Here is a 20763-nt window from a genome sequence, read left to right as displayed (position 1 = left end):
CACAACCAAAGTCGGAGAAACATATTCCTGCAGTCACCCTCCTTCAACGCTCCTACAGCGTTTTGAGTGGCCTTTTATTGTGGCCACCCTGAGGCACACCTGTGCAATAATCATGCTGTCCAATTAGATCTTGATATACTACACCTGTGAGGGGGGTGGCTTATCTCGGCAAAGAGAAAGTGCTCATTGACATTGATTTTGACAGGCAGGTAAAAGTGAACAATAGAGCGAGGCATACTGAAGGCCTTTTGTTTAAGATTACACATTAGCTTTTAGATTAGATTATACATTAGCTCATGAAAGGTGGTTCCTTCCCTTGCTTTAAGAGACCTATTACATGTCCAGGCAACCCCACATTAAACAAACAATAAGTTCTCTCTGCAGAGCCGGCCAGATGACATTGTTTCCAGATGCCCTGTCTGCTTAGCCCCCTCCCTTGGAGCAGCCAACCACCCCTCCTGCTGCAAAATGCACTTCCTCCCGCATGGTTCTGTTCTCATCTCATGTAGCTTTTCAACACGACGCTCTTTGGTATTGATGCTTTTCCTTTGCAAAACATTGTATGTAGTACTTGGTATGCATTTGATGATATACGGCAAGTAAAACACAATAAAGAATACTACACACACACATTAGCTGTCCTGTTTCTGTGGCTTAGCTCTAGATCATAGCAGTTTTTGCTGCCCTCAATGTCCTTCTGAATAAAGCATCTCTGTATTGTGGCCAAATGTTATGGCATGTGAACAATGCATAAATTGCTGCTCTTCCAGTGAGCTCTACTAGTTTGGCTCAGTTTCAGGTGAGAACCTCTGTGGCATATTGTGAAAACTATACAGCATCAGTTCAAATCAAACATTCATTCATTCATTCATTTTCTACCGCTTATCCTCGCAAGGGTCAGGGGGTGCTGGAGCCTATCCCAGCTGTCTTGGGGCGAGAAGCGGGGTCCACCCTGGACTGGTCGCCAGCCAATCACAGGGCACATATAGACAACAACCATTCACACTCACATTCATACCTATGGACAATTTGGAGTGGCCAATGAAGCTAGCTTGTTTTTAGGATGGTGGAGGAAACCAGAGTCCTCTGAGAAAAGCCACGCATACACTGGGAGAACATGGAAACTCCACACAGAAATGGCCGAGGGTGGAATTGAACTCGGGTCTCCTAGCTGCGAGGACTGCGTGCTAACCACTCACCACCATGCAGCCCTAAAATTAAACATTCTCATTCATTCATTAATTTTCTTATCCTCACGAGGGTCGCGGGGGTGCTGGAGCCTATCCCAGCTGTCTTCGGGCGAGAGGCAGGGTACACCCTGGACTGGTGGCCAGCCAATCACAGGGCACATATAGACAAACAACCATTCACACTCACATTCATACCTATGGACAATTTGGAGTGGCCAATTAACCTAGCATGTTTTTGGAATGTGGAAGGAAACCGGAGTACCCGGAGAAAACCCACGCATGCACGGGGAGAACATGCAAACTCCACACAGAGATGGCCGAGGGTGGAATTGAACTCGGATCTCCTAGCGTGCTAACCACTTGCCGCCGTGCAGCCCTAAAATGAAACAATCTATTAAAAAAAAGAGGGTCCCCTGCATCATGACGGACACAAATTGTATCCAAGCGGAAACTGCGGACAGCAAGAAAACGCTGCAAAGAAAATGTAGCCTGTGGAGTCTACTACAGCGTCCACAACAAAGGCACCACAACAGGCTAACATAAGCATGTGAGGGTCCTCATGGCCATTGGTCAAAGCTTTATCCCAAACGGACAGCCTTCAGCCAGCTTGTGTGAGGGCATTCCATTACAGGCCAGATAAGGGATGCTATGCATGAGAATGTATGGAAATTTCTACTTCCAGGCGAGACGGCGGAGGGTCGATATAAGCGGTTACCTCTCCCAATGTTTAACTTGTAGATAAGGTTTGTAACTAATAACCCCTGCGCCGTTCACGTTTCACGTAGTATTCAACATTTAGACAACTTTGTTTGTTTGAAATGTAGACGCAAAAAGGCGGCTTTGAATTTGAAAGCAATCAAATCACTGCCAGACACTACATTTACGTGGGGTCTTAGGTGCTTGAGTGCGTGATCGGAGTGGGAATCTGCGGATGTATAAAGGGAGGCGAGGAGAAAAGTAAGAGTTTAGGTGATGGAGCTCCAGTACACGGTAGCCTTCAAGTTATTTCCTTTAAACTTAAATAGCCAAAAACTTACCACTTCCACACGGGTAGGGAGGATAACTATTAAGTTATTTAACCTTTAACATGAACATTAATCAAACGTATTTTTTTCTGGGCACATGTTACCATACAGCATCCATATCAAACTTTCGCGGGACGCACTAACATTAAACTTTCATATCAAGGCGGGGGCCTTAAACTAGTGTCCTGCGGGCCACATTTGGCCTGCGGGCCGCGTGTTTGATACCCCTGCTCTAACGGAATAGCGGTAGAGGTAGATTTCGACACCACTGACACGTGTAGAAAAACAACGCCATACCGTGATATTGTGAAGCACCACACTTCTTCTTCATGGACTGAACCAGTCCTAGCTAAGTAAGCCCACCACATGTACACGTCCATGTGTTCTCAGAGGACAGTTGGACGAAAAATAATACTCGAAAAAAAATACACGCTGTAAAAACAAACTGTAAACACTTGGAGCTCTGCAGACTTGACAACTGCTTGATCATTTTGGGGGATTTTATTTGCCAGCAAATACACTAACCTAGCATCATAGCCCATTAAATGTATAACATAGCTCACATCGCTTTGCTAGTATTGCTAACGCTCATGTCCTCCCCCAACTCCTTGATATTATATTATATCTCATGTATGGCATGTCTTGTGTTGGAACGTGTTCAAGGTCTTCCACACCAAACTCATCCACGCCTGCTTTGTGTACTGTGGTAACCGCTACCACAAGTTGGAAGCATAAAATTGTCTTGCTGTTGAAGTCTTATAAAGAAAATGCTGTGCCGTACCTTATTTGGCGTTTTTGTGTGCTTCAACTTAAAAGTACTCCTATAATAGTACACTTAGTACTCCTGTCTTCTATGGAACATTTCACTTAAGTTAGATGCAAAGAGCTGATGGTGAGACCTCTTTTTCTGGGCAAATGTCAACAGAACTAAAACGTGACTTTGCTGCACAAAGAGAGAAGCCCGAGCAGACATGGCAACCAATGTCACCTTGACTTACTAGAGTCTGCCAGACATTGTCCGGTTCTCTGACCCAGACTGGATGTCACACAGTATTCAAGGAAATAAACCCTTGTGGTGAAATTCCCATGAAAGTTCATGCTGGAAATTGCCTGGGTGCCCTTGAGCAATATACTGACTGTCTTTCAATAATAAGTGGCGCTGTGCTGATGTTACACTTTGACCTTCTGCTGTGCTGTGTATGTGTCCTGTTATTGTTGTTGTCACTGCCATTATAGCCTGCATGGATGCACTCTCTTATGGCTGGAAGGACATCTGACATCCATGGGATTCAATCATGGCAAAGTAATACGTCTTTATGTTGCATGCGGTATATGTAGCCTTATGCGCTGCTTTTATGCACGTTTATAAATAAAACACAGCCCCTGAAGGAAAGGAAGTCTGAAAACCTATCTGGATAATTGCATTTTCGTGATTATTTTTAATGTGTGTATATTGACCTCTGTTTGCAATGGGCCTCGACACAGACAGTTGCTGCATGCTTGAAGGAGCGCTCACATGCAGTCATGTTTCACTGACACCTGAGGGCATCCTCATGCGTGTCCCACGCCCAAAGACACACGTATCAAATATAATGCATGCAAATCTAATGAGACAGCCAGACCCAGACCTAGACAGGCAAACCTGAAAGCCAAGGTGCATGAGCCCTGATACAGCGGTACAAAGCCGTTAGCATGCTAATTGGTCAGCTGGTGGTGTAAAGCACAACGTATTAACAGGTTTTAATTATTGATCTCAAAATCAACAGTACAGGGCTCCGTTTACATGATATTATTTGATTCATTCTGGCTTTTGGGAGCCTCAACATTTGAATGTAGTTCTTACTGTGGTGCTATTGATGCACCGTAATTATCGTCTGTGAAAACCAGGACATGTTAAGTGTACATAAAACACTGTTGTCCACTGTCAAGTGCTATTAAGTAGAATCAGGAGGCTGAAAAGGCTGCATTAACTCATTGGTTGCTCATTCAGAGTGAAAAATGAGACGTACATTTAAGCATTCATATTCTAACTGTGAATTTCAATTACTAAGCAGTAAATAATAGATAGATATTCTAAGTGTATTCTTAAGCAAGTTTCTACAGTAAATGCACAAAATGAATGGTTCACGTCACGTCCTGCATATATAACTATAGAGTCACCATTATAACGACCATTATATAAATAGAATACTAAATTATTTCATAAACAAACATGATAACATTTAGAGGGGGCAAACTTCAAAATAAAATGACATGAAAACAGCCAAATTGTTTTTCATGAAAGGCCAAAATGCAAAGAAAAATGATGTTTTTATAAAACTGCATATGAATGAAAGTAAGCCTGGCCTTACAAACAGTTTACACTACACCTAGTTTTATTAGCAGAGACACTGTATCTTGGTACAGTATGTGTATTACTCACATAGTCGGGCAAGGTCGTGTTGTCTCCCTGTCTGCCTCGCAGACTCTGTGTTGCCTGTTCCAGAACCTTGTTGTGCTTCTTGGAAAGCAAAGCAAATAAACTGCAAGAGACACACACACAGAGCGAGAAAGGAGGTGAGATCATTCACCATCACAACTACCATATTTACAGCACTATATACACGAATGCATAGCTTTTTTTATTCCTATTTTATGAGCCTCACACTTGACGGGAGATGCCGACAGCTTTGCCTTCTCCTTTTGTTCCCTTTATGTGTATATGTGTGCATGACGGGGATGCAAGATGATTGCATGTGACAGTAAATCAGGAGTTATGGTGTGCTTGGGCAACCTTGGACAAACACATACCATTAATGGGCATTGTAAACTGACAACTGTACAACTCTTGTAAACTCTTAAAAATGGTTTCTTTTTACTCTGTATGTATGCAATTGATTTATCCCTTAGTCTTAGGCATGACTACAAAACTAATCCCTCCGAGGAAACACAACTAACACACACCAAACCATTCACATGGGGCAAATATGGACATGGAGGTCACATAAATTAGCTAAATACATGCAAGTCAATGACAGCCCCCCCCCCCAAAAAAAACTCACAAGGGAAGACACTGATGTCCTTTAAGGCTACACCTGTTCATCTGTCAGCACTGGAAATAAAACACTCACATTCACTAGCAATAATTTGGAGAAGCTTTGTCCAAGCCTCAGCTAAGCCAAAAGAACCTGTTGTACTGGTCGGATGTTTTTTTTTTTTTCCCAAATGAGAGATGAGCGCCAGCTGGGACCCTCATGCACAACAATAACACACTATGTATCTGTGTGTGTGTGTGTGAGACAGACTGCCATGGTAACAGGCGACACAGGCGGACTTCCACACTGCTGCTCTGAGGCCCAGATCAGTCCTGAAGCTGAAGTAATGACAGACTGACTCACTGTGTGAACGTCTCAACAGGGATGCTGTTGTGCTTGGGACACACACTGGGTAGCTTTTGTATGCATGTATTTCCTGCTGCCGTATGGAACGCTGGGATTTTCTGATATTCAATGGCAAAGAAAATGGGTTAATTTTTGGGACTTCCAAAGAGAAAACTGAAGAGCGAGACAATTCTTAACTAAAACATAAAACAGCATGAAGACCGTTTTTATAATTCCAACAGGGCTGACCACAATGTGTGGCTGGAATTGATCTGTTTTGTCTGATATTAATAGGACAACAAGTTTCTGAACAGATCATCTTTCACGTACTTTGAAGTTTCCCGTTCCTGTTTTCTTTTCCGCGGATAAATGTAGAGCTCAGTGAAGAACACTGTAGACCTCAATAAGACAACTATGGATATGCAGGATGTGACGAAAGTTCCAGCACTGTCGATATTGATTGAGATCTTCGATATATATCCTCTGCAAGTGCTTGCTACAAGGCCAGACGACCAACCAGGACATCTACAAAGGGATCCTGTGGTGTTTTGCTTCGTTCAGTGGGCGAGAAAAGGTGAGAGTTACAGCAGGGTAACTCGTGGCTACTTCACCATGACAACACGCCTGCTCACAACGCCCTGAGCAACCAACGGTTCCTAGCCGAGAAGAACATGGCTATGCTGGAACAACCTCCCTGCTCACCTGACCTGGTGAGTCTTCTTCCATATACACCAAGAACATCATGAAGATGGACATGATGAGAAAGCTGCAGAGGATCGCAGAATCCTTCCAGGAGTGCATGAAGGTGCATTAGACGCCAGGTGCATTAGCGTGAAGGAGGAAACTTACAATAGAGTATGTCTTTTACGACACCAGTCGTGGAACTTTACTGTCACACAAATACATATCATAACATGTTTTCATTCATTCATTCATTCATTTTCTACCGCTTTTCCTCACGAGGGTCGGCGGGGGTGCTGGAGCCTATCCCAGCTGTTTTCGGGCGAGAGGCGGTGTCCACCCTGGACAAACCATTCACAACCATTCACACTCACATTCATACCTATGGACAATTTGGCCAATTAACCTAGCATGTTTTTGGAATGTGGGAGGAAACCGGAGTACCCGGAGAAAACCCACGCATGCACGGGGAGAACATGCAAACTCCACACAGAGATGGCCGAGGGTGGAATTGAACCCTGGTCTCCCAGCTGTGAGGTCTGCGTGCGAACCACTCGACCGCCGTGCCGCCCTATCATGTTTTCAATATCACTGAAATAACAATTGGCAGGTGGCAATGAAACGGGATATATAGCACACTCAAAATGGAGCCCGCTGTGGTGTCGTGGTGTCTCCGATACAAGCAGTCCATCTAGATCAGGGGTGCTCACACTTTTCAGCATGCGTGCTACTTTTAAAATGACCGAGTCAAAATGATCTACCCACTACAAAAATGCAAAACATCTATTTATTTTCAAATGTATTGAGGATTATTTGTACGTACAATGTATGTTGATGTACCTTACATAACCAAATGAGCCAATATTGCAAAACACACATAATTAACTATTAACATTTTTTGTAATTACCTGAGTTTACTTTGATGACTTGCACTGAATTGAACCAGCCAGGGCTGCATAGTCCGGACAGTAGCTGCTGATAGCCAGCCTCAAGCACACTTCCAAATGTTTATCAGTCATGGATAATATCCGTATCATAATATCCGTATAATATTCCATATCCGTATCCGTATGGAAGTGATATGTTTTTTGCCTTTTTACTTGGTCCAGTTTTTGCCTTTTTACTTGGTCCAGCTCCTTCACTCATTTTAGTGACCATAAACTTTAGCGAGGGCTTAAAATCTGACGCAATTCGCCGACTAGCTTAGCACTTTGCATCGTTGTTTACGCATGAGCGGTGACCTAAAGGTCAAAATTCAGTTGTCATCTGACTGGTTGTCCTGTATGTCAATCAAGTAACGGGGATGGATGATAGGCTGACATCGTAAGTTCTGCTGCACTTAGAGACGTCGTTTGATTTGATTGGTCGCCCGAAGGGCAACATTCAGTTGTCATCTGAATGGCTGCCATGTATATCAATCAAGTGACGGCATTGATGCTGGGATGATATTTTTTTAATGTCACGCCGCGATCGACCAGCGATCGACCAGTACCACCTCCGCGATCGACCGGTAGCTCGCGATCGACTTAATGAGCACCCCTGATCTAGATCTTTTCTATCCAGCATGCAGATTCCACATGACCATAACAACAGTGCTAAGAAAGGAGAAGGCTGCAATATCGTATCGGAAGTGAAAAAATTGCATCGGGACACCGGGATTACATCGGGATCAATCATAATCTGTTCCATCATCTGGTCACATTGGTGTGAGTGACAGGAAGAAAAGCTCTAACTTCCTTGGAGAGAAGTCATTTGGACCCACCTGCTGTGTCATTTCTCATGCAAAATAGTCAAATATTCAGATAAATATATATATATACAGTAAACCTCGGATATATCGGAAATTCGCTCACAACGGACGGATAAAAAAGAACCGATTTTTCGGTAATGCATTTCCAATAAAAATTAATTGCATATATCGAATTTTTTATAACGGATTTCACCTATTTCGGACAAAATCTCCAGTCCCGTTCCAATGCATTTCCATTAAATTTCCCTCGCATATATCGGATGGCCGCATCGTGGCGCTCCGAAGCTAGCTGACATTCTGAGATGTTTTAAAGCAGAGGACATTTTTAATGCAGACGAAACTGGGTTATTCTGGCAAATGCTGCCAGAAAACACCCTGGGATTTATTGAATGAGATCTTAACCTCACTATTGGAAATAACGTAGGCCTGACGGGCGTAACAGGGCCTAGGTTAATTAACAATTTGTTATGCTCAGAGTCCAATAAAGTTAAATTCTCATTACCTTACGTCTCTTTTCATTGCCCAGTCCAGGTACATTGGAAACATAGTCAAGGAAGTGCCTTTTTATAACGGATAAAATCCGATTTACGCATATACCGGATATAAATCCGATATATGCGTAAAACGGACATTTTCCGGTATACGCATATAACGGATTTCGCTTGTATCGGACAAAACCAGTGGGAACAATTGAATCCGATATATCCGAGGTTTACTGTATATTGCTTTATTGATCCCCAACATTTGGATGCAGGGCTATCACAGGGCAGTGAACGACGACACCCCTGCTACTCTACCAAGTGACACTGTGGTTGTTCATTTTTCCTTCAGCACAAATACAGAAGGTCTGCTCGGAATAAACTGCCGACTGTTATGGCATATTTGGAAAAGAGGTTTTCATCAGCCGAGTGTCTTTCGGGAGAGATCAATTTCCCATTAGTCCATTTCAAAGTTATTTATACGCTGGATAGAAACGTGCTGCCTGGTCCATTGATGACTCACAACTAAAGTGTGCAGACAAGAAAGCACCAAGTGAGTGAATGGACAGCAGGAGACTGTGAAAGTGATTTAATGAGACGAGGGGAGCACGTGATGGGAGAATATCTTATCTGTGGAGAAAAAGGATGAACAGTAAATAAAAGGAAATGATGGGGGGGGGGGGTTGTCGGCAGGAAATTCAATCGGGCGGTGAGTAAATAAACAATACCCGCCATCATGCTTTGTCTGGGAGTCCATTAAAAAAGGAGGCCGAGTTCAACTGCCTGTGTGACATTTTGAAAATTCCGGCCAGGAAATCCCCTTTTATCTTAGCCAGACAGTCCATTTAGCTCATCACGATACAGTCGGACGAGAGAGAGACAGTTCGGCCGACGTCGCAACAGGACAGACAGTTTTTTTTTTCCTCTCTGACTCAAAACAGCAAAGAATGACAGATATGAAACGAGACAGACAGACAAGATAAGAAGATCCCGGGTGTGCGTGATTATGTCCATGTCTACAAGGGAGGAAACATTCTTTCCTGTGTGGCGGAAGTTGACAATCAGACATGAATGTCTCCGTGTGTGTGTGTGTGTAGTTTTTCCTGAGATGTTATATAATGTTCTCCTCCCCGACACAGCCGCAGCACACAAGTCAATATTTTATGTTTTGGTCTTTTCTGCGCAGACACTGCAAATTCACTGTGGCACTAAATATTTTGTGCTGATTCAGCATGAATTATTCAAATGACAGGCTGGCGTTCGTTTTCAAAGCTCTTGTTCTTTCCTGGGTAAGTTAATTAGTTTTGAAAAAAAAAAAAATGACAGATTGCCACAGGCAATGTATCTATCTATAGGACCCTTCTATGAATGTGTGCGTGCATAATGTGCCTGGAATATCTTTCTATCATATCTAGCCATAATATCTTCATGTTGAGTCTAGCCATTGTGTCTTTTTAGTGTCACGTATCTTTCTATTGTGTCAACCAGCACTGCTTCCTAAATAGCGACTTTCAATATTACGGGTACATTTTCTTTCTTCAAGATTGGCATGTCTGTTTGCCTGTTAGCCTTCATTCACACTTGCACTATGCTGCAATTCTTACAGTGGTTTGTACAGAAAAATGACTAAATATTATCAGGTTCTCATAGTATAGTCTCCTGATGATGGGCATAACAGAAAATAACTGAGAACCACTGACTTATAGTATCTTTTTGATTGTAGAGCAATCACTCTTTAATTGCGGTTTCCACAATGTAACTAACATTCCTTATTGATAAATTCAATATTTTCCTAATTGGTAATGGTTTTATTTCATTTGAACATGCATCAGATTACAATTGAATGCATCCCATAATCAGTTCACAGTTCCACATGTCCAAAAGGAGTAGGAAGAAGCAAAGCTTATTAAATCCTACCCCTCCATCTGGTACTTTTACAATCAGTAACTGTTACATTTGTTCACTTCCTGCTTTCCTAAAATAGTTTAAGTTTTTTTTTGTTTTTCTTTTTCATGTACTGAAGTACGAGGTGATATGACCATTCGAGCATAAAAAAACTTGTTTACAACCTTCAAAACATTATTAGAGCCCTCAAGACATGAAATAACATCCCTATAGTCACCTTTACACTGCTATTACCCAATTTGCTAGAGATAATAACAGAAAATAAACCTACATATACATAAACATAAGTCAGACTCAAACTGGTGTGTGTTACTTTAAATGTGTTCCAGTTCTAGGGGAAAGGAAATCACGTACGGGGTTCAGAGTTGAGTTTTAGCTTGGCATGAGTTACGCCCACAACAGTAGCCGTGTTAACATATTTACTGTATAGCATAATACAGTTTGAAGGGATTACTCTGCTTGTTGTGACATAATTCCAACCTGCAATAAATGCCTGTTTTTTTGTGCTGCTCAAGTTTGGTGCTTGTGTGTCTCACCATACATTATAGTAACATTACTGACACCTCGTGACCAGTGTAGAATACCACATCTCATCACAACGCACGTCATCTTTGAATGAGTCTTCTTAATGCCTTATATTTGTATTTTATTTGGTCATTTTTATGAATAATTTAAGGGAAAAATAGGAAAGATGTGCTTAATTATGTATTTTTGACTAATAATAGGCCATGTTCAACCCCAGAACAGCATGATTTATTAATATATTTCTGAAAAACCAGAACAAGAGTAAAGCTGTGAAGTTCGAAGCGCCAAGTGTTGACGGACATCTTTTCCTTATTTGATATATTTATGTTACTGTTGGAAAAATACTGTCTCATGCTGTTGTGTGTGCCTCCATGTGTACCTGATGATGCGCTGGGCAGCGTACTGGTGGAGACATCGGAACTGGGCTGACATGTTTGCAAGCGCAGCCAGACAGTTGGTGTGGAGGTACTTATCCTGAATAGGTGGCGACATGAACATAAATCAGCATGTGGAAGCTATTGCTCCTTTAGATGGCATTCAGCTGAGAGCGCTCAGGTTTACCCTCGTGCGGGTCATGTTGAACTGGATTGTGCGGATCACCACCAGGATGAGCAAGCTGCCAAGGGAGATCTCGGGCAAGGACCTCTCCGTGTACCATGCGATGTTCTTCAATACCTGTTAGTAAGACAAGAACATGGCTTCATGGTTGTGCATGTGTAACGCAGTAACACTGCGTGCTACTCACCACTTCATGGATGGAGCGGTTGAAGGCGTCGTCTTCTGTGAGGATGAGGAGGATAATCAAGGCCATATAGACATGGTGGGAGTTTCTGTCCTCCACGTGGTAAAGGATCTCCAGGATGGGCAACACCTGATAAAAAAAAGTAATGCTCCACTTCAGTGAAGTATTGCTTAAAGTAACCTGCCGTACACTACATCATACTCGGGAGTCCAACACAGACCAAACACTTGGCTGGTACTCAACCCACCAGATTGTCCATGTCGGTTCTGGAGAGCATGTACGTCCTCATGTTGGCGTTCTGGTGGAGCAGCGTGTACAGCAGCAGGGTAGCCTGGTCAGAGCACTGCTGCTCACACAGTGCTGTGTACAGGCTGTTGAAATTGATCTGGAAGGTGTGAGTTTGCTCGACAGGAATTGACGATGTGTCTGCATGGGACAGAGACATGTTTATTATAGTGTGACTGTAATAACACCAACCATAAACTTGTGTATTAGTTGTGCCAAAGACCCCCTTCCCACCATACTGTACATGGCCAATTCGTCATGGCACATATAATTTTGATTAAAGCCTTTGATTAGTGGCTTCTCAAGGGACAAAACTATACTGTATACATGAAACTTGGGATCTACTTCAGAGCACCGTTGCTTGAGGTGTGCTAAAGCACATTTAGACAAGCCAGCTTCATTTAGAATAAGGTGCATTTATAACCACTTTTAAATACTTCCTAAAACAGTGTATTAAAGAAAAGTATTAATTACCTTGTGTGTTTCTGAAGCAAGTAATAGCCTGGCGGTAAGCGTTGGGCCAGTCAGGCCCATCCGTCAGATTGGCCAGAACCAACAGTAACAAAAGGCTCTGGTTGGACAAAGGTAAATGGTTGTGTTCCGGGTCTACTCCTGTCTTGCTGCCAGCCCCGCCCAATGTGAAGACGCTCCACAGACCGCCTGAAGACACAAGAAATAGAAGAAATACATTACTTGGAAAGTGATGATGTGATTTTTTAACATGGAACATGAAGAGGCAGTCGATTATGAGTGTGCTCAATAATCTGTCAGATCTAATTAATCCGTAAAGAATTTACATAGAATAAAGTCAGATGATTTGTGTTTGATGGAGGCGATGGATGCAAAAGGAAACGTGTGGCCAGACTTGATGTAATCAAAACCAAGATGGGCACAATGGACTTATGCTTGGCCCTCTGCAGCGCAAACATAGACGGCGCCAGAGAACAAAAACTGGTGCTACTGGAGTCTTTTTTTTTTTTTAAACTGGTGGGGGATGTGTTGATTTTCTCAACTGAAGTGCAGGCGCACTCAGGCGTCATGTGAAGCATGAGCACCGAGGTACACGGGTGACCGCCTCTGGCTCCTGGACGTCTAGCCACAGTGAATCTATGATGCAAGCATGGGGTCCAACCTGATGGAGCTACTGAAAGCACAGTTGCAGGGGAAAAAGGCAAGTAAACATGTTGCCATCTAGTGGTGAACTGTGGAAGCGTTCATTCATTTTTTCTTAAAGACGGATAAAAGGCTTCCCTAACTTGAGATTATGGCACAAAACGTTGCCGGTGAGTGTGTGAGTGTATTCTAAATGTTCTTTCTTTCACTCTCTCTCACATACTCACACACAAACAGGTTCAACTTTTGATGAAGACTTCTTCATCACATTACTGGCACCAGAGTGACTGGCCTTAGCGTGTCACAAAAGCGTGTCTGGCAGGCACATTTCCTGCACTCCACATGCACATTTGCACGTCCACTTGTTAGCTTTATTCAAACTTAGAGCATGGTTATGTGTTATTCCTCCAGATGCACAGTGGGAAAAAGAGGAAAGGGAAGTGTAACAGTGAGGAAATCCGAAGGAATTTGGTCATAAGGGCCTGTATACATCAATTGTGTTTGGCCATTGTTAATAAGTTGCCCCTTCATCCCTAAAAAAATTGCACCAATTGCTACCTTTAAGAGGTTCACAATTGGGAAAAATCTAATTTACTGCTTTTGGATTGTCCCTAGCTTGCCGAGACCGCCCCATGGTATACATGGTATACATGGGGGCGGTACAGTATTGCTAATTGCAGCACAGTATTGCTAAAAAAAAAAAAAAAAAAGGCAGTCTTTGCTACATCTTAAAATAAATCACTGAGATCTGGCAACAAGTTGTTTATTTCCAGAAGACATGCTAGCCCAGCATAAAGTTTCTAATGAAATGTGACTGTTATGTTATGTTAGGGGTGGCACGGCGGTCTAGTGGTTAGCGCGCAGACCTCACAGCTACGAGACCAGGGTTCAATTCCACCCTCGGCCATCTCTGTGTGGAGTTTGCATGTTCTCCCAGTGCATGCGTGGGTTTTCTCCGGGTACTCCGGTTTCCTCCCACATTCCAAAAACATGCTAGGTTAATTGGCCACTCCAAATTGTCCATAGGTATGAATGTGAGTGTGAATGGTTGTTTGTCTATATGTGCCCTGTGATTGGCTGGCAACCAGTCCAAGGTGTACCCCGCCTCTCGCTCCAGCACCCACCCCCCGCCACCCTTGTGAGGAAAAGCGGTAGAAAATGAATGAATGTTAGCACTGTAGCTCACATAGCTACATAGCAGGCCTGTCCCGCTCATCATTGTTACGTTGCTCATTTTGATATGTGGCGTCCGACTTACAGTATGGCATTATAGTGTAGAGTTACAGTGTATATGTAAAAACTGAATAAAACAACACTTCATGGCGGCACTGGCTCATTAGCATTAAAGCTACAGAGACACAACAACTATTATCTTCCCAGTAGCACCTTTAAAACATCAGAATTTAGGCAACGCTCTTTCAATATGCTATTAAGGTAGTTGAAAAACATATTAGGGCACCTTTAAACCCGATAATTCCATGCACTAACCATCCACTTATTCGGTATACCTCATCCTAATGAGTTGCTATACACGGGCTAAACTTTTCAGAGCCCGTGTTGCGCCTCATTAGATTGTGCTTCATGTAAAGGCGGAAATCTAGATGTTAAAGACGAAACAAAGGACGTGCCAGAGACCTTTGAGGATGTTTCTGCTGTACAGACAACATGCTCTTCAGATAACATCACACAAACGAGAACATAGTGTATATGTTCAAAGGCATGCAGATTTTCCCATGATGCACCCATAGCAGCACTGAAAAGAAAAAAAAATCATTCTTCAGTAACGCTCCTCCAGGACCACTTAGAATACCACATGTCTTTAAGTGTAACCCCCCCGTCCCCGTTATGATGCCATTTTCAAGAATTGCTATTGTTTATGTTGGAAACACCACATTTTCCACATGGAAATAACATGTGCGTGTTTAACAAGACTGGGAAATAAAACAAGCGTTGTCTCCAAGCTACTACAAGAGCGTCAATGCCTTTTGTTGTTTTGTTGGTGCGCATGTGTGTGTGTGTGTACAAGGGAGGCGGCTGCAGACAGACGGGCTCTGGGGGATTAGGGAACAGGACAGAGCACCATAACTCATCAGGGCCGTCTGTGGCCACTGACACACATGCACACAGACAGGCTGATGAATGCCGATGCCTCACTGGACGTGATCTGCCCCCCAGCGCCCCCACAAAGAGCGCTTATCTGTGGGGAAACCCACGGGCACGCATCTATTCTCGCACTCGCGCACACAAGACAGACGCACAACGACCAGTGCCTACACACAAAAAAACACACGCGCACAAGCTGTGCTCATTTCTGAAACATCACTTTTATCCGCGCTGCTTTGCATGCATGTCAGCACAGCTCGCACGTTGGTTCCTCAAATCACTCATGGCCCAGGCATCACATGAAAGACAAGCCAAGGGAAGAACTGGCAACACTTGTGTTTTTTTTGGGCTGCGCTTATGTAATTTGACTGCTGCTCTTATTTTCCATTTCGCTGATTTTACCCTTCAGTTCACAGCCGCAATTGCCTTGAAAGAACTGAGCACATGTATTATATTGTAATATTGTACACTAATATTATACAAATATTGTTGGTTGGCCCATTGGTTAGTTAGTTGTTGTTGGTTGGCTGGCTGCTGTGTTGTCCATTTAGCTGTTTGCGATTTAGCCAGATCGCTAGTGATTAATTTGGCTGTTTGTCTACGTGGTGGGCAGATTAATTAGTCATTTGGCTGGTTAGTTAATGGTAATGGTAATGGTTTTATTTCATTCCGCATGTCCAAAAGGAGTAGGAAGAAGCAAAGCTTATTAAATCCTACCCCTCCATCTGGTACTTTTACAATCAGTCACTGTTACATTTGTTCACTTCCTGCTTTCCATAATACAGTTTACTTTTACAATCAGTAACTGTTTCATTTGTTCACTTCCTGCTTTCCATAATACAGTTTAAGGTTTGTTTTTTTTTATTTGTTTTTTTTTTTTTTATAATGTACCTCGTACCGAAGTACGAGGTGATATGACCATACAATGACATTATGTGTACCATAGTAAGTGTCAATATAGTGGTATATATAGCATATCATGACTGGTTCAAGACTCTTCATCCTTGTATTTAGCAAACATCAACTGCTTGTATTGTTTCTTGAATTGGCTCATCGTTGTGCATTGTTTGAGGTCCTTACTCAATCCATTCCATAGTTTGATTCCACATACTGAAGTGCTATGGCTTTTTAACGTAGTCCTAGCATATAAGTGTTTCAAATGTAGTTCTTCCCTGAGATCATATGTCTCCTCTCTTATTAGCTGATTTGTTGGCTTTATGGCCATTCGGTCTCAGCGCTTTACTGAGAGCTAACCCACTTTGATTCTTGTAAACATTGTGAGAACACACAAAAGTTTTCCCATGATTTCGAAAAATTCTGGCATAGGCTAATCCAAACTTGCCCAAAATGGTCAGTCTGCATTTAACAGCACACTATTCTAGTTAGAGGATGTGTGTGAATGTGTCTGTGTGTATTCGTACTTGCCACGCCAGATGCCAGGCCATAAAGCAGGCTGCCCTCAGGCTTGGGCTCAAAGATATGGGTTGCCGGAGGCGGGCATTTTTCTTGTCTGATGAAGTTATACAGCAGGGTCTTCACCAGGCGACTGGTTAGCGACAAACTGGAGAAGAGAAGAGGATAAGCACAGTAAGGTTTCCAAGTAGTACAATTCACAAGCGGGTCAAAGTTCAATTGGAGTTGCTTTAACTAATGGAAAGGTTGGTGAATGACAGTTTCAACACAAAGTTGAATAAGGGCATCCATGTTTTGAACACACCAAAAAGCCATTTGGCATAATAAACCTCGGCTGATGTGGTATCCCGTATTATGTACTGTACCCTCCTTGTTAAATAGTTTGTATCACATAGGAGAATGAACACTGGAAAATCTGATTCCCAACTAGCTATCTTGAATGCATCATTAATGCATCAGATCCCTCAAAAGGCTTGTAGACAACGAGGGCAAGGTCACAGAGTAAAAGAGGGAGATGGTTGCCTGTATGTCCCCCCCCTCCCTGTTTTTATTACAGTAATGGAACGAAGACATGAAGACATTGTTTGTGATGAAGCATGAGCATGATGAAACTGTCTGGCAGCACAGAAAGGCAGACATAGACTGACGGACTCACGACGGACTAGAGGGGATCCGAAACGCTCCGTGTCATCACCAGATTGCGGAAGGTCCTCTTTGGGAACAAAGTCAGAAGCTTTGCACAACTAACAGAGGAGACATTTTGCAACTCTGTATTGATGTCGGAGTGCAGACAGTGAGGCAGACAATAAGTCAACAATAATAAGGAGAATGGAATGCAGGCCGGCTTAGGCTGGTGGACGACTGTGTGAACTGACGGGGTCTCGAGCACGAGAGGACTAAATTATTTCTAAATTGACAAAATCCAGCTTTGAGATTGCATTCTAAGACCGCCAGTCAATAGCAAATGTAAAATTATGCGGCTGTAAAAATGTGCATTTTTCATGTCTAATAAAGCTTGATGGTGACCTCTGATTTCAGATCAACATTTGCAATAAAAAGTCACTGTTGTATTTATTGGATGTGACTCAGCTCCAGAAGCTTCACCTTTCTTGCAGAAAAGGAAGCCAACTGCATCAAAGCACAATCCAGGTTTAAGCTCTAAAATATGTCTCGCATGCTTATGAAACATATTTGAAATTAGGGTTAGGCGATATTTTTTAGATACACTGGTATAGATTCTTCCAATTATAGAAAAATGACTTATATCGGTACAAATTACAAAGCCGAGTTGATGGCTGTGCGCCGCAGTGGACACACAAGATGAATCAAACGCTGTCATGGTGAGAAGGAACCTTCGTGTGGGGAAGTATTAACTCGTCGGACATGGTGGCAAACGCCGGCGAAAGCTGACTCTATCTCCTCGTACAGAGCGTGAATAGAAACATGAGAAGCATGTTTATTTTGAAAGCGGCTCATCTTAGAGGTAAATAGACATTCCCATACATAATACACACTTCCGTGACCGTCCTTCAAATTAAAAGCGCTGTCTGCCCCGTGTCTGTTATGTCAGTTGGAATTTCATGGGTGACTACATGTTCCTTCATGATAAGCACAGGCATTACAGTTGGTTGAAGATTTAGTAACATTTCCAATGGCTGTCATCCATTGGAAATTTACATTGAATGAGATGTGTCATTTGGAGTTTTTATTAGATGTCAGCTTTTAATCATCAAAATTCAGAACTCAACAAAACCTTCTTTGGGGTCAATGATTTTGTTGTTGTGTCCGTATATCTTATTGTTCTGTCCCGTAGGCTCTTAGAGCCTTTCAAAAAATGAATTTCTGTTCTGTCAGACAATAAAGCTTGTCTATCTATCCATCTATCTGAAGGAAATTGACCTTTCCATTTATTGCAACTGCAACAAATGTAAAGAGATGACAACATGCCATATATTTCACATTTCCTGACCCCATGTTAAGCAACATTGAAACTTTGAGAATTCCATGCACCATTGGAAGCTTTCAAATACATTCTTGTGAGACATTCAAATCTACAACATTGTGTATGTGTGTGCACTCACCAACGCCCCTTCATGACGTGGCGGTAGATTAACCCGTCTCTGAGGATGTCTTTGGAGAACAGCTGGTAGGAGAAGAATACCAGCAAGGTGGTCACGGCTTCGAACAGGATGCTGTACGTGATATCACTAGAAAGAATTAAAATAACCGCATCAGCATCACTGACCCTTTCCTTGAATTAAAAGAACATAATGCATGTCGGCTGCATGGCGGCCGAGTGGTTAGTGTACAGGCCACACAGCTAGGAGACCGACTCTGTGTGGAGTTTGCATGTTCTCCCCGTGCATGCGTGGGTTTTCTCAGAGGACTCCGGCTTCCTTCCCCATTCCAAAAACACGCTAGCTTCATTGGCCACAGGTATGAACGTGAGTGTGAATGGTTGTTTGTCTATATGTGCCCTGGGATTGGCTGGCCACCAGTCCAGGGTGTACCCCGCCTCTTGCCCAAAGACAGCTGGGATAGGCTCCAGCAACCCCGACCCTCGTGAGGATAAACGGTAGAAAATGAATGAATGAATATAACATAACATAACATAACATAACATAACATAACATAACATAACATAACATAACATAACATAACATAACATAACATAACATAACATAACATAACATAACATAACATAACATAACATAACATAACATAACATAACATAACGGCACAGCGGCGAGTGGTTAGCGCACAGACCTCACAGCTAAGAGACCAGGGTTCAATTCCACCCTCGGCCATCTCTGTGTGGAGTTTGCATGTTCTCCCCGTGCATGTGTGGGTTTTCTCCGGCTACTCCGGTTTCCTCTCACATTCCAAAAACATGCTAGGTTAATTGGCCACTCCAAATTGTCCATAGGTATGAATGTGAGTGTGAATGGTTGTTTGTCTATATGTGCCCTGTGATTGGCTGGCGACCAGTCCAGGGTGTACCCCGCCTCTTGCCCAAAGACAGCTGGGATAGGCTCCAGCACACCCCGCAGCGGTAGAAAATGAATGAATGAATAATGTGATATAATATATATATAAAAGTGGTGGACCAGCCAGGGTATCTTAAAAAGCACTCTCATTCCTTTATAACACAGTGACTTGGGGGGAGGGGCTGGAGCAATTGAAATCACACCTTAAGCCTTGCACAAATTGGTGTATAATTTGGCAGGCCTCAGAGTACATTTGTCGTAACAAGTGTGAAGTATGTGTAAACTGCGTTGGGCTAAAATGTTGAAATGTTCTAAATTTCCGGCATGCATAATCTTCATGCCACTCCATTGGACTAGATGTGACTAAAAGGCAACCTATTGGTAATCCAATGCGGGCGGTGCGTATCACAGCGTGTCACATACTCGTCACTGGGCTGACTTTGCCACCACCTCTTAGAAAAAGTCGGGGGTGAAGTTCTGTCAATAGCTGATCATAATGCCCACAGTGCCCACATGGTCAGCACTGTGCATTTCTAGTTAGGCTAAAACTTCTTCCAGCTCTCCTGCAAGTAGTACTAGTACTGCAGCTTTTCTTTTCTTTTCTTGCAAAGAAGCTAGGGGTCATTCCTGCTATAGTGTGGCGTCACGGCAGATCTAATAATGCCACATAATAATGTCACAGATGGGAAGCATTGGCGAGGCAAATTGCCTCACAAAATGGAGACAAACTTCATGCAAGTATCAAAGTGACATTAGCATTAACTTAGTAAGGTAAAATGACCACGACAAAATATGAAAATATCATTTAAATAATGTCAAATAGCGTACAAAAGGAACTAAGTGGAATTCCAGTGTCAAAATGCATGGACTGCAAAGCTGTCCAACGCAAATGAAGACAACTGACATTTATCCTGAAACAAGTCTGAGTCAAAGCCTGTTTAGGATTTGGGAAAGGGGAGGGAACCATCCACAAGGAATAGATCCATCTGCACCACCATCACGTACGAAGGAAACGGGCTGAGAGCCACAAAGTGGTGGAGATCAAGGGAGGGAGTGGAGCGGCCACAGAACAGGCAGGGTCTGGAAGTGAGGAACAATGAATAATATGTTGGAATGTCAAGTCCACTTATGTAAGAGTGAAGGATTGACGTCCGTAGAGAAGACTCAGAAAGGAGGGAAGGATCTCAGACACTGAGACGGATCACT

The 20763-nt window shown here is 42.9% G+C and overlaps 1 protein-coding gene across 2 annotated transcripts in view; it reads right to left on the bottom strand.

Moving 5' to 3' along the window:
• Positions 1–20763, bottom strand: part of dym (dymeclin) — a 60491-nt gene that overhangs the window by 33732 nt on the left and 5996 nt on the right. For both annotated transcript variants that reach the window (XM_058051600.1, XM_058051609.1), the window contains 8 exons: positions 18652–18777; positions 16579–16718; positions 12416–12601; positions 11904–12082; positions 11660–11785; positions 11476–11589; positions 11294–11388; positions 4638–4737 (listed from right to left, as the gene is read on the bottom strand). In XM_058051600.1, the coding sequence (XP_057907583.1) occupies positions 4638–4737; positions 11294–11388; positions 11476–11589; positions 11660–11785; positions 11904–12082; positions 12416–12601; positions 16579–16718; positions 18652–18777 (1066 nt within the window). The remainder of the gene's footprint in view (positions 1–4637; positions 4738–11293; positions 11389–11475; positions 11590–11659; positions 11786–11903; positions 12083–12415; positions 12602–16578; positions 16719–18651; positions 18778–20763) is intronic.

Source organism: Doryrhamphus excisus, chromosome 2 (assembly GCF_030265055.1).
Source record: "Doryrhamphus excisus isolate RoL2022-K1 chromosome 2, RoL_Dexc_1.0, whole genome shotgun sequence".
Lineage (NCBI taxonomy): Eukaryota > Metazoa > Chordata > Actinopteri > Syngnathiformes > Syngnathidae > Doryrhamphus > Doryrhamphus excisus.
This window is presented reverse-complemented; position numbering and strand designations above follow the sequence as displayed.